Below are 13,302 nucleotides of genomic sequence, written 5' to 3' on the forward strand. Positions count from 1 at the left end.
GTGATGTGACCCTGTCTCTCTCTCTCTCTCTCTCTCTCACACATGCGCGCGCACACACACACACGATGAGCAAAACTCCGCATTTGAACAGTCAATAGCAAATACTTAAACTAATAACAAAACAGTAGCTGATTCAGAAGCGCCAGATTGTCATAGCAACGTCAGAATTACCTCCTCTCCTAGGTTCACGAAACGGTTGTCCATAAAATGCATTGCTGTTCTGTTGTAAGTAATCTTAAAGATTCCTAAATGCATCTACTTTCGGAAGGCCAAAAAAAGTGCTTTTGCTTTCGCCTAGAAACACACAGCGTCTCCCTGACATGGCTGCTTCAACACTAACTGCGGTTACTGAAACCACGCCTTCTTTCTTTGCGTGCACATTTGGGCGGCATTGCGCAAATATTTCCAAATAGTGACGTAGATATGTGGGGGCGTGTTAGAACGAGCCGTTTTAGGTAGGCGTGGCAGAGGCTTATCTTTGATAAAGAATATCTCTTTGGTTTTGAGACTTTAGTCTTTGCAACTTCAGGGATCTTATCTATGCACAATCAGCTTGTAACACTCCAAAGAGAAAGGAAAACTTGAAATCGCATCATATGACCACTTTAACTAACAATATCCATTGTATGTTTTTTTTTAACAGCTCTGGAAGATCAAACCTTGATGTGATTCCTTTACACTGCCAGCGTCTTAACACTTGGTCCAGAGAGACTCTTAAGTGTGCACAACCCACCAGATGACCAAGTTATATTTTAAAAACTGCAAATCTACTGACCAAACTTATATGACCTTTCCTCCCTACCCTGTGCCTTCGGTCAGTCCGAGCAAAGCTGTGTTCAGCTCAACTTTGTCATTGAGATTTCCTCATTGAGATTTGAATTGTAGAACTGTGAAGCACACCCATGCTGCAGTAGGTTTTCTTGATGCACTTGCTTACTGTAACTACTTAACAGCTTGCTGTTATATTCCAACCAGTGACCACTGTTTTTCATAAATGTATACTCTGCACGTTTATTATCTGGTCTGGAAGCAACCACTTAAAACAGTACCACTATGTACCTTGTGAATAATTGCATTTAACAGTACTTTTAGATAAGCTACTGTATGTATGAGACATGGATATGTCAACTGCTGGATGGGTGATGGAATTAAAGTTTTGAGTTTTTAGAAAAGGGTACTGAAAAACTTGCACACTGAAGCTCTTGGAGTGAGCACTTTTTACTGGCATTGTATTACAATAAACAAAGCTTTCTATAAGAAACTTCTGTACTCGTCAATCCTTAACCAAATATTTGAGTTTGGGGTGGGAGGAGTTTTCACAAATCAGTCATTCTTGAGAAGTGGGACAAAACAGGCCCAGCAAGGGTAACTGCTATTAGCTTTAAAAAATAAAAATATTTTCAATTTTAAATGTCATGAGGGATTAATAATAGAATGTATTTAACACAATTATCACCTTCAATTTAATTTTCTCATCATTATACCAAATCTGTGTTTCTTAATGTCCTCTCACTACATCTAAAACAGTGTGTCCACAGAGAAGGGTTCAATCATTCATATGCAATAAAATGGATAAAAATGTTTTTTTTTAATGATGAAAAAAGAGCTTGTTTTATCAAAAGCAACACTTAATAATATCTCCTATCAAAGCAAGGTTGTTTTTTTAATGACACATGCATGTTTCATAAGATTTTAAAGTTGCGTCCCCACTTTTTGTCAACACCGTCAGACATTCAATAAAATGTAATAAAATCAGGGAATATCAGGGGCAGCTGTCACTCTAAAGGACCCCCTTGCCACAGTTCACCTCTGCAGAGTACATCAGTGTCATTTTGTGATCAGATAATCATTTTGTTTTGCTATGGAAAGATGTATTATTTTGTATATTGGAGAACAGCAAAGAAAAGCACAGTCACGTTTACATGATAACTTATTTTTTTACATGCAAAATTTCATATTCACAAATGTAAGTTCTCATGCAAAAAAAAATTTTTTTTTTTTTTTTTAGGAAGGAAATGGAGCATTATATTGATACTATACGATTTTCTATGAAACAAAAAGCAATTAAAACGGTGAAAGTTTGTAAACGCTTTAATATTTAATATAAATTTGTATTTGTATACAGCCCCTCTAGTGTGAAATTGTTTATTTCATGTATAATGTTTATTGTTTATATCATGTATAGTGTTTGTCATATACATGTATTTTGATCTTGTTAAAAAAATAAAAATAAAAAAAATGAACATAAAAAAAACTAAAATCCTTTCGTGAATGGAATGAATGGTTGATTCAAAAGAGTCGAGTCACTGAGATGATTCAAACTCCCCACCACTGACTAGTACGCTGTAATGTTTGGTGACGAACGCGATGTCATTCTTTTGCATGGATTACGGTAAGTAAATAGTGACGTAGAGACACACCTTCACTCGCGCGCTTGGCGCTAGTTGCCATGGAAGGTCATCAAGTGCAAAACCGGCTGAGGCAACAGCACCCTGCGCAAAGACATTACACCTGCCGGTTGGGCCGGTGGGTACGGAATGAAATACGGACCCCTGAGGTTCAAGAGACAACGATTAGGAAACCGTAAGGTCTCACGCTTTACGTATCTCGTTAATAGTCATGGTGCTTCAATGTGTTCTTTTAATCTATTCATTCTATGATAGACCATCAGTGACTGATTGCTGTTTACGGGTATGACGTAACATGGTATCCTCAGCATCCTCTTCTCTGTTATGACGTAGCGCGACATTATTTGTTACTGCGCTGCGGGTGATTAAGAAAAACGACGATTTGGCAAGAATAGAAGCTGCATTGTCACTGAATAGAGCATATTGTATGGAGAAAATGTTTTAATTGTCGTTAGTTATTTGTAATAAACCAATAACGTTGTTTCCAGTGACATAGTCTGCGTATTGTGTCTTTCTCCCTGCAGGTGCACTATGTTTTTACAGCAGGAAGAGTGAGTGAGAGAGTGATTAAGTCTGTCAGATTCAGTATGTCTGCATGGGTGCAGCAGGAGGCTGGTCCAACCAGTTCTGCTGAAGCCAAGAAATTAGAGCCCAGAGGCCAGGAGAAGAAATGCTGTAAGTACACACATTTTCACATCTCACAGATCAAGAAGCTGTTAGGAATCCCTATTTAAACCAGCCTAAGGTGGTCAGCTGGTTATGGCAGTCGGTTTTCATGGCTGTTAGAGAGGTGTGGGGGGTACTTTTCTGCTGATAAGATTGTTTCCCACATAACAGTTTTGTTCCTGACCCAGTGAAGTTTAACGACGACCCTGAGTCATATCACAGTTGCCCTTCTTATAATGTCAGCTGTCACCGAGGCTGCTACACAGAAGTTCACTGTCAGTCTAGATTCGAAATAAACCTACAGCACTTCCCTTTATTTAGATATGCATTGTCTGGTATGCTGGTTTCAAATTGCAGATCAAGGTAAAGGCACATTTGTTTAGGGTTTATTCTAGTTTTTTTTTTTTTTTCAGTCATTATCAAATTGCTCACCTGAGGCAATGTTTTCTTAATGCCTAATATTTTTATTATTTAAAAAAAAATGTCATTTGCATGTTGCATGTGGCATTCATTTGTAATTTTACAAAAGTAATATTTGTACTTGTAAACACATTCCTAGATATTGGAAGAATAACTAAATAGATACCATACTGTTTTATAAATAGTCTATAAAGAAATGCCATGCTTAAATTAAATTAGACTGGTTAATATGTTATACGCCACTGTTCAAAAGATTTTTTTAAAAGAAAGAAAAAATATATACATTTTTATTCATAAAGGACAAAAAATTAATCAAAAGTGATAGTAAAGACATTCATAATGTTACAATATATTATATTTAAAATAATTGTTTTTCTTTTGATCTTAATATTCATCAAAGAATCCTGGAAAAAAAACTGTCACCTTTTTTATCTTTCGATTTTCAACATATGTTTTATGCGATATTCCAGTTTTGCGCACAAGTTAAATTCACATCTTTGGATGGAAACATAGCTAATGATAAGAAATGTTTCTTGAGCACCAAACTAGATATTAGAATGATTTCTGAAGGACCATGTGACACTGAAGACTGGAGTAATAGCAAAGAGTTTGCCTCAGTGTAAGCAAGGTGTCAACAGCCTCAGGGTTTCAGGTCCTATTTTTTAGTACATTTGTTGAAAGTACCATAAACCACAAGTATCTGTTGGTGTCCCATATGTGAAATTTACATTTGGCAGATTATAATTGTTAGTACTATAGATTGTAACTTCCTCCAGCTCATGTTGTGCTGTTGATACCGTCTGTCTGTTTTTCTGTGTCTGTCTGACCACAGCATGGGCGTCTTACATGACAAACTCCCCCACCATGATTGTCATGATCGGCCTCCCTGCCAGAGGCAAGACGTATATGTCAAAGAAACTCACACGCTACCTCAACTGGATAGGAGTTCCAACAAAGGGTGAGTGGGCAGTTGAATTTAGACAGTTGCATCATATCAAATGACACTGACTATAAATAGCATCTGTCTTCAATTTTAAATGCTTCATTTAGCTCTCAGCTGACCATTTTGGCATTATGGTCTATCAAGAGGCTAAATTTGAACTTGCATTATTTAAATGTGTAGGCAACCAACACACTGAAACTCAAACTCTCTTAAGTACATCATGACCCACAATGCAAGTAATCACTGTAACTGAAGTCAGAGGTTCCTTACACACTAGGAATTTAACTGTTCCATCTTTACTTGCAGAGTGATGTCATCTTGATGCATTACACTAGTGCTAAAACTGATCAAGTATGTGAGGAATAACCATAATTTCTTGTTTTTTGGTTTATCATGCAGTGTTTAACCTGGGGGTGTATCGGAGGGAAGCAGTTAAAGCCTACAAGTCTTATGACTTCTTCAGACATGACAATGAGGAAGCCATGAAGATACGAAAGTAGGATTATATCTTTGTTGGATTTTAATGGCATGACCATTTTGTCATCATGACTCACCCTTATGTCTTTCCAAACCTTATGACATTGTTTCTTCCGTAGAACATGAAAGGAGATGTTTTGCAGAATGTCCAAGCTGCTCACTTTCACACAGTGTCCTGTGTAGAAAAGATCAGTTTAGATATTTTTACAATGTTAATAATGATAGAAAAGTACATGTTGTCAGTAAACCAAGAAACAAATGTAATTAAAGAAAGCCAGTTAGACCCAAGGATATTTCAACACATTTCCTCAAGGTTACATTAATGCACTTCTAACAGGACAGTTCATGTTTTTCCTGTGAACTGAATTTATTTGAATTAGGTACATGTCTATTGTTGCATTTTTTCATTTTCACAAATAGACAGTGTGCCTTGGTGGCCCTGGAAGATGTAAAGACTTACCTTAATGAGGAAGGTGGACAAATAGCTGTAAGGATTTACCTTTTCTCTGTTCACATCAATTATTTACTTATTTACTTAAATTTAATAGGGTTTAAGAATGTTGATAAGGTTCAAGACTTCCTTCTTTATATTTGTTATAATCTGTTTTTGTCCTTTTAAGGTATTTGATGCTACAAACACAACTCGGGAGAGGCGGGATCTTATATTAGATTTTATACAGGAGAATGCATACAAGGTATAACTTCCATTATATGATGAGTTATCTTTTTGTAAAAGTGACGTGTGGTCACCATTTTCCTATTTCTGTGTGTTTACTTTTACAGGTGTTTTTTGTGGAGTCAGTATGTGATGATCCAGAGGTTATTGCAGCTAACATCCTGGTATGTTGTGATGTTTGGTTTGCATTTCCTTTAAACTAATGGTATAATAAAGTACAGCAACATACCAGTATAGGTTTTTATGGTCTTCTCAACAGTTGTCTCCTATGTGCTCTTATATCTTCAGGATGTCAAGGTTTCAAGTCCAGACTATCCAGAGACACACAGAGAGCGAGTCATGGATGATTTCCTGAAACGCATAGAATGTTATAAAGTCACTTACCAGCCACTAGATCCTGATGAATATGACAAGTAAGAATGTTTAGAAAATAGACACATGATAGCGTATCTGAATGTACATATGTTTTGTAAGCGAAGTACATATCCCTTGCGAGTAGTTTGCGAGCGCCCTGCGTGAGTTCATTGAGGAGCATAAGCTGTCTGACTTGAAGGTTTGGACCAGCCAGTTAAGAAGAACCATCCAGACGGCTGAAGAGCTGGGAGTTCCGTATGAACAGTGGAAAATCCTCAATGAGATAGATGCTGTTAGTATGCCAAGATCCCATCTGAGATTACATGCAGTTTATATGTATTATACTGTGTGTACATTCATCAGTGTATATTGCTCTGACACAGGGTGTATGTGAAGAGATGACCTACGAAATTATCCAGAACACATTCCCAGAAGAGTTTGCTTTAAGGGATCAGGATAAATACCACTACAGATACCCGGGAGGAGAGGTACAGCACGTCATGAACGTATCTCTTTGTTGCAGTTCTTCAAAGTATGTCCCTTCTCACTCTCTATAGTTGAGTAGGTTGTTTGGTTTTTGTTGGTTTCTGGTCTAACTATTTTAAAAGGCTCTCTTTTCTCGCAGTCGTATCAGGACCTGGTTCAGCGACTAGAGCCTGTGATTATGGAGCTTGAGAGACAAGGCAATGTACTAGTCATCTGCCACCAGGCAGTTATGCGCTGCCTTCTAGCCTATTTCTTGGACAAGAGTGGAGGCAAGATGCATTTTCACTTATGAAAATGACTAAAAACAAGTTCTTTTTCCTGCTGACCATGAGATTTTTGCTTACCCTTCTGATATTTTCAATGAAAATAAATAAATAAATAATTAATGTGAAAAAAGTTTTTAAAAATGTCATAAATTGTGACTTTTGATCAATTTAATGCAATAATAATGCAGTAATTATCTATATTATAATATTATAAAATGCATTATATATTTAGCAATGTATTTTCATGTAGTATTGTTTCTTTAATATTCTTCGATTTATAAAAAAAAAAAAAGATCAATAAAAAATACTGATTGCTTTTCACCCATTCTAGCTAATCATTCTCACAAAAATCTCATACCTCATTTTTATCAGACAGTTATACTGATAACTGAGCAGAATAAGTAACAATAATGATCACTGCATCACAGTAACGTTTAAGACTGTCAACTGAAACCTATTTATATTATTTTTCTTTTCTTTCATAGATGATCTGCCCTATTTGAAATGTCCTCTTCATACTGTCATGAAGCTCACTCCGGTTGCTTATGGTGTGTTGGACAGTTGTTTCCTCACTTTTGTTCATCCCCAAACTTCTGCTCACAGATCATTCTGGTTCATGTTTTAGGCTGCAAAGTGGAGATGTTTTATCTGAATGTGGAGGCAGTGAATACACATCGGGACCGACCACTGGTGAGTCCACATCTGTCTCTGGTGTTCTCTCTTGCAGTATGAAATATTAATGGAGAACATTAAATATTCATTTTAAAATAATTGGTGCCACATTTATCTCTTAGATTTGTGTCTTTTTTCAGCAATGTTTTTGAAAGCATGCTATGTTTTCCTTTTGGTATCTTATAGCTTTTATTTTGATCTGGAATTGCAATTTCATCACTGCATGTTGGTGTCTGTGATGCTTGTTGTTTTTTCTCAGAGAACTCCCTGGTTAAAGCAGCTTTTTGGGTTCAGTACAACTTAAGCTCTATCACCAGCATTTGTGACATGCTGTCAGTTACCACAGAAAATAATTTTGACTAACCTTATTAACAAAATAGAATAAAAAAGTACATTTTATTACAATGGGGACACTGCATAATGTTACATGCACACTATACTTGACAATATGGCACTAGCTTAATAGAATCACTTACTTCAATACTGCAAATCTGGAAAGACAGTAACTTTCACATTTGGTTATCAGGGAAAGAAAAACTCAGAATCAGAATGTGTAACCAGAAATTCTTCCACTTGGAACAATAGTTTCACATCTACTGGCAATTTAGGCAACTTTACAGCTCAAATAACATGTTTGTACAGACAAACTGATGTAAGTGCTTTAACCACAATACAAGTTGCACATCTGTGCTTTTAAACCTTCTTGTATGACTTGCCCAATCGACTTTCATTCTAAGCAGTGCCGTTATTGGTACCTAAAATGTATATTATATATATAAACATATATTAACTATTATAAAGCATAGCAAACTTACTCAAACTAAAACTAAAAAAGCTAATTCAAAATATTAGTGATATTATAATGGCATACAAATATTACTAAAATAACACTGATTCTAAGTGCATTGCTGTAAATGTAATTGTGGTTATTTTTAACTCAATAACGGGTCAAAAGTTTTGTCTGTGGTAACAGCTTAACTTGTTAACCCATAACATTCCTTTAAGCTATGTTCTCTGTGGTTTAATCAAACTGTCAATCAAAAGGTTTGATTAAACATAAATCTTCTTCCTCTTGTGCTTATTCACCTCATCAGAGTGAGGTTCAGCGCTCCCCTCTAAATGTTGTTGACTGCGAATAATAATTGTACATTTGTGAAATACAGGTGTGTGTGTGTGTGTGTGTGTGTGTGTGTACTGGTATATATGGTTTATGAGGACACAAATGTGTATAATGACATGGGTACTACAACATAAACATGGTTTATGAGGACACTTCCTGTGTCCCCGTAAAACAAAAGGCTTAAAAAAACATAAAAAACATTTTGAAATTCAAAAATTGCCAGTAGTTTTCTGTAAGGTTTAGGTGTAGGGCGATAGAAAATACAGTTTGTACAGTATAAAAACCATTACGCATATGGAGAGTCCACGTAAACCACAAACGCAAGTGTATATGTGTGTGTGTGTGTGTGTGTATTATAGCTATGATGTGCCAGCAGCCTGTGTTGTATTGTAACTGTGGGTTTGTGTTGTGAGTTATGCTTATCCGTGGGTTGAACGCTCCATTAAACGACATTGTGTTTTAGTGATGTGTGTTTCATCACTGCATTGATATGTTTGATGTTTTGTAATGTTAACCTGGAGTGATTTATTATACTTTTTAGTCTGTATATGGATAAATATGGATTATCTTTGGGAATACCTGCAGCTAGCATGTCACTTGATTGTTTGGTGGAGATTGAAGACTGAAGTGTCTTGTTTGCTATTGAGATGTATGCTAAAGTTCTCTAAAGATGAGCTATGTGTGTAGGCAGTCTCTGTTTTAACCCAGTCAGTCTCTCCCATCTCAAACCAGGGGAAAGTCAGACGAGACTCCGCCCCTCTGCTAAGGCGGAATAGTTACACCCCCCTCTCCAGTCATGACCAGGTTAAGCGGCCCCGCCTCTACAGCGCTGGCAACTGGCCCTGGCTGCCCCTCACCCCCTCCCCCACCACCCTGATGCACCACGGGGCGCTGCTGCTTCAGCAAAGCCAAGTTAGTGTCAGAACCTAAAGCCCTGTAACATTAAATGGACTCGACTTACCCGGTGTTGTACACACTAACCCACCCCTCACCCTGGTGTTCTGAATCACCCCTGAATGTCACACCCAGTAACGATTGTGCTAACTGCATGAGTGAGTTCAGTTTGGCAGTCTCGTTCTTTTTTTTTTTTCTTTTGTAAGTGCATGATCTTTGCTAACCTCACCCCCTCCCCCACCACCCTGCACATCCCCGACTCGCCAGACGGGGCGCTGCTGCTTCAGCAAAGCCAAGTTAGTGTCAGACTCGATTGACCCAGTGATGTCCTGACACTAACCCACCCTCACCCTGGTGTTCTGAATCACCCCTGATTGTCACACCCAGCACTGATTGTGCTAACTGCATGAGTGATTTCAGTTTGGCAGTCTCATTCTTTTTTTTTTTCTCGGCGCATGTTCTTTGCTAACTCTTTGTTCAGGTTGGGATTCTTTTTTGTTGTTCTGTATGGGTGCTCACCACAGATCATACAATAATCATAACTTACCAGCTAACTAATTGGCATTATCTTACTTACCTTTATAACAACAACATCTAATTGTTTTCCTTCTCTTTTAGACTTTCTATTAAGTATTTTTTCTCTATAATACCAGATCAAAATCAGTGAATTATTTTCTCGTTGCCAGTTTGTTTCATGTGCACCCCAAAATTAAAATTGTGTCATCATTTACTCAACCTCATGGTTGTTTCAAAGTTGCATGATGTACTTCCTTCTATGGAACATAAAAGGAAAAACATATCTGCTCTTTTCCATACAATGAATGTGAATGGTGACCAAAAATGGTTAGTAAAATTTGGAATAGTTCACCCAATTAACTTGAAGATTTGCTCATCCAAGATGTACATGACTGAGTTTGTTTCTTCATCAGAACTGATTTGGTCAAATTTAGCATTACATCACTTGCTCACCAATGGATCCTTTCCAGTGAATGGGTGCCGTCAGCATGAGAGTCCAAACAGCTGATAAAAACATCACAATAATCTACACGGCTCCAGTCTATCAATTAATGTTGTGTGTAACAAAAAGCTGCATGTTTTAATGAACAAATCCATCAAGATTTTTTTTAACTTCCAGCTAAAATACAAGTCCTGTATCAATAATATTGCATTCTCTTGTTGACACAGATAGCCTTGTGGTTAATGCGCTGACATATAACGCAACTGAGCTCTGTCTCGAGGTCCTTTGCCGATCCCGCCCCCTCTCTCCACCCAATGCTTTCCTATCTGCTCTCTACTGGCTTTAAAAAATAATAATATTGCATTTCCACTTAGAAAGTTGTCTTGTCTGAATCAGGAGAGAAATATGCACAGATCAAGCTGACCCTGGTCACCATTAGCTTTCATTGTATAGATACTAGCAGCATATAATCTCCTTTTGTGTTCTGCAGAAGAACAAAAGTCATATGGTTTGGAATGACATGAGGGTGAGTAAATGATGACAGAATCTTCATATTTTGGGGTAAATCTCTTCAAAGTGATGTGCTTCAGTAATGTCCATGTTTTACTCTGTCTCTGAACATGCCAATTTGTCCTTGGGCCTCAGTTCTCCATATTTGTCTCTCCTCTTTCTTCCTCCCCTCCTCTTCATCCTTCTCCCTCTATTTTCACAGTCTCATGTGGTTGGCAGTCATCTGTGAGTATTCCATGAGTTTGAAAGCTTTTTCACCCCATTGCATTTTTAGAAAGTAGTTTTCGGTGTATGTGCGATGTCACAAACCATGTGCTGTTGTGATGATTGTATGATGATTCTCGATGATCTTGCATTTACGTTAGAGGTTTAAATCACATGTTTTTATATGTGTAGATTGTGGCTTGATTGTGATGAGTGACCGAATTATGCAAATGCTCTAAAGCAGAACTCTGTAGACGCATGTTTTCCAGTTGTCATAGGGTTGTGACATTATATCTTTTCAGATAAACCTATTTACCCTTTCAAAAGCCAAGTGAAACCAAGTGTTACACCAAGTGAAAGTATCATTTATATACTGTGAGCATAAGTGATCACTTAGAGTTCAAAGAGTTGAATTGTTTTAAATTAAACATGTGAAGTGGTCTAGATAGTTTCTGAAGGAAGCATTCTGGTACTTAAAGATCCTAATACTCTCCTTATGTTTATCTTTACCTTGATCGTTTTTTTTTCTTCTATTTTTTGAGGACTCCTTGTGTGAAGGAATCAACTTTGACTGCCCAGACGAAGCTAATGACCATTTCCGCTTCTGAATGAGATGGACGATTTTCCAAAATCCTGCATGAAAATTAAACTTTGCTTTTAGATTCTCCCACTCTCACCTTCTGCTTGTTTTTTCGGTGACGGAACTACATTTCCCATCAGCCCCTTGCATGACATCACCACTGCTGTGACTACAATGAATCCTATAATTTATCATCAAGAGATATATGTATATTGATAACTTAAATATGCTCAGTTATTTTAAGTGATGATGCCTTGTTGAAGACGGAGCAGAGGAGATCCTCTCCATGAACTGAATGTGATCTGTTATACTTTGGACACGATGTGGGTTGTGCAAATGATGATAACCTCAGTACAGAGTTTGTGTTGCAATACAGTGTTGTTTGCAACAATGCATTTTCACAATCATAACTATTACAACACAGACTGTAGTCAGTCATCCGAATGAAGAAAAGCTTCTTTCAGGGAATCAGTGGGACAGAGATTAGAGGAACAGTATATATATTATAACAAGTAAGTTTGTGCAGATTGTGGCTTAAAAGGAATGCACTTAATGAGACATTTTTAATGACAATGAAATATTTTTTTTTTGTCTTGCACATTTTCTTAATAAGAATGATAGTCCTGTGGGATATTGTACAAAGTTCAAGCTTGTGATGTAATATTTTTATAGAAACGTATTTGTGTGCAGCATCAGGACAAAATGACAAGGATTTGTAGGTTGCCGTATTTAAATGAGGTGTATTTTATAGGTCAGGTCTCTGCTGGAGATGCTACAAATATAGTTGTTTTATTAAGGTTTTGAATGTAGTCTGTGCTCTTTAAGCAAGAAAGGTTTTCTCTGGTTATGTGTTTGTTAAAAAAACTGGAATTACTAGCTTTACAAGTATTTGTGTGTGAGGAGCTGCACTACTCAAATACAATTCACATCTCAATCAACAGCATGTCATCAACCAATGACACTGCATAAAACAGTTAAATAATGTGCCCTATGACTATCTTATGGTTGAATGTTTAAAGAAAAAATGTCTCAAGTTCTGTATCTGTCCACTAATTCGTTCCATTTTTTTAAACATATTTAATCATGTTTTGCCTCACTACTTCATTTTAAATGTGTGACATTATTTTTTAAAAGTGCAAATATTCCATGTACTCTCTGAATTAAATGCTGCATGCATAATACAAAATTATAAATAAATTAGCAAAATGCTGCAGACTTGTGCTGCTGTGATCAGTGTCCAAGACTTGAACATCATCAGCACTTGTAAAACGGAAGTTTTCACCACAATCAAAGCTGCAGCTGAGATAGCCAAGCATGCATCGCCTTTAAGTAGTGGCTAGTGTGGTGGCACAATACAAACTGCCCACAATCTGACTGAACTTTTGGCAATGCCACAGAATGGAAAATATATGACTCATTATCAGACCTTGGAAAACTGTCCGCAATGTTTTGAAATATTGCTTTCTCCAAATACAATTAAACATCTGTTATGTCAGAGTCACATTAATGTGTTATTTTTATTCTGTCAGAATGGTTTCATATGTTAATAGGTGAAACAGTGGCATTACGGCCACCAGATGGCGCTAAAACACTTTTTTTTTTCAGAGAGATTCGTAGCAACAGACGAGCTATGAAGTCTCTTGTTTTAAAAGCGAAGAGTAGTTTTTG

The 13,302-nt window shown here is 37.0% G+C and overlaps 1 protein-coding gene, 1 long non-coding RNA gene and 1 pseudogene across 2 annotated transcripts in view; all 3 read left to right on the top strand.

Moving 5' to 3' along the window:
- Nucleotides 1-1,261, top strand: part of LOC107656035 (putative homeodomain transcription factor 1) — a 13,382-nt gene extending 12,121 nt beyond the window's left edge. The window contains exon 17 of the mRNA XM_016443692.1: nt 644-1,261. Within this exon, the coding sequence (XP_016299178.1) occupies nt 644-664 (21 nt within the window). The 3' untranslated portion in view covers nt 665-1,261. The remainder of the gene's footprint in view (nt 1-643) is intronic.
- A 1,076-nt stretch (nt 1,262-2,337) lies between these two features.
- LOC107656036 (6-phosphofructo-2-kinase/fructose-2,6-bisphosphatase 2-like) lies at nt 2,338-9,474 on the top strand (annotated as a pseudogene).
- Nucleotides 9,475-9,605: 131 nt separating this feature from the next.
- LOC107656037 (uncharacterized) lies at nt 9,606-11,646 on the top strand. The gene is made up of 3 exons (XR_001630512.1): nt 9,606-9,678; nt 11,053-11,075; nt 11,597-11,646. It is a non-coding gene; the product is annotated as an uncharacterized LOC107656037 (long non-coding RNA).
- Nucleotides 11,647-13,302: the final 1,656 nt, after the last annotated feature.

This window comes from Sinocyclocheilus anshuiensis, unplaced genomic scaffold (assembly GCF_001515605.1).
Source record: "Sinocyclocheilus anshuiensis isolate Anshui unplaced genomic scaffold, SAMN03320099.WGS_v1.1 scaffold51, whole genome shotgun sequence".
In the NCBI taxonomy this organism is placed as follows: Eukaryota; Metazoa; Chordata; class Actinopteri; order Cypriniformes; family Cyprinidae; genus Sinocyclocheilus; species Sinocyclocheilus anshuiensis.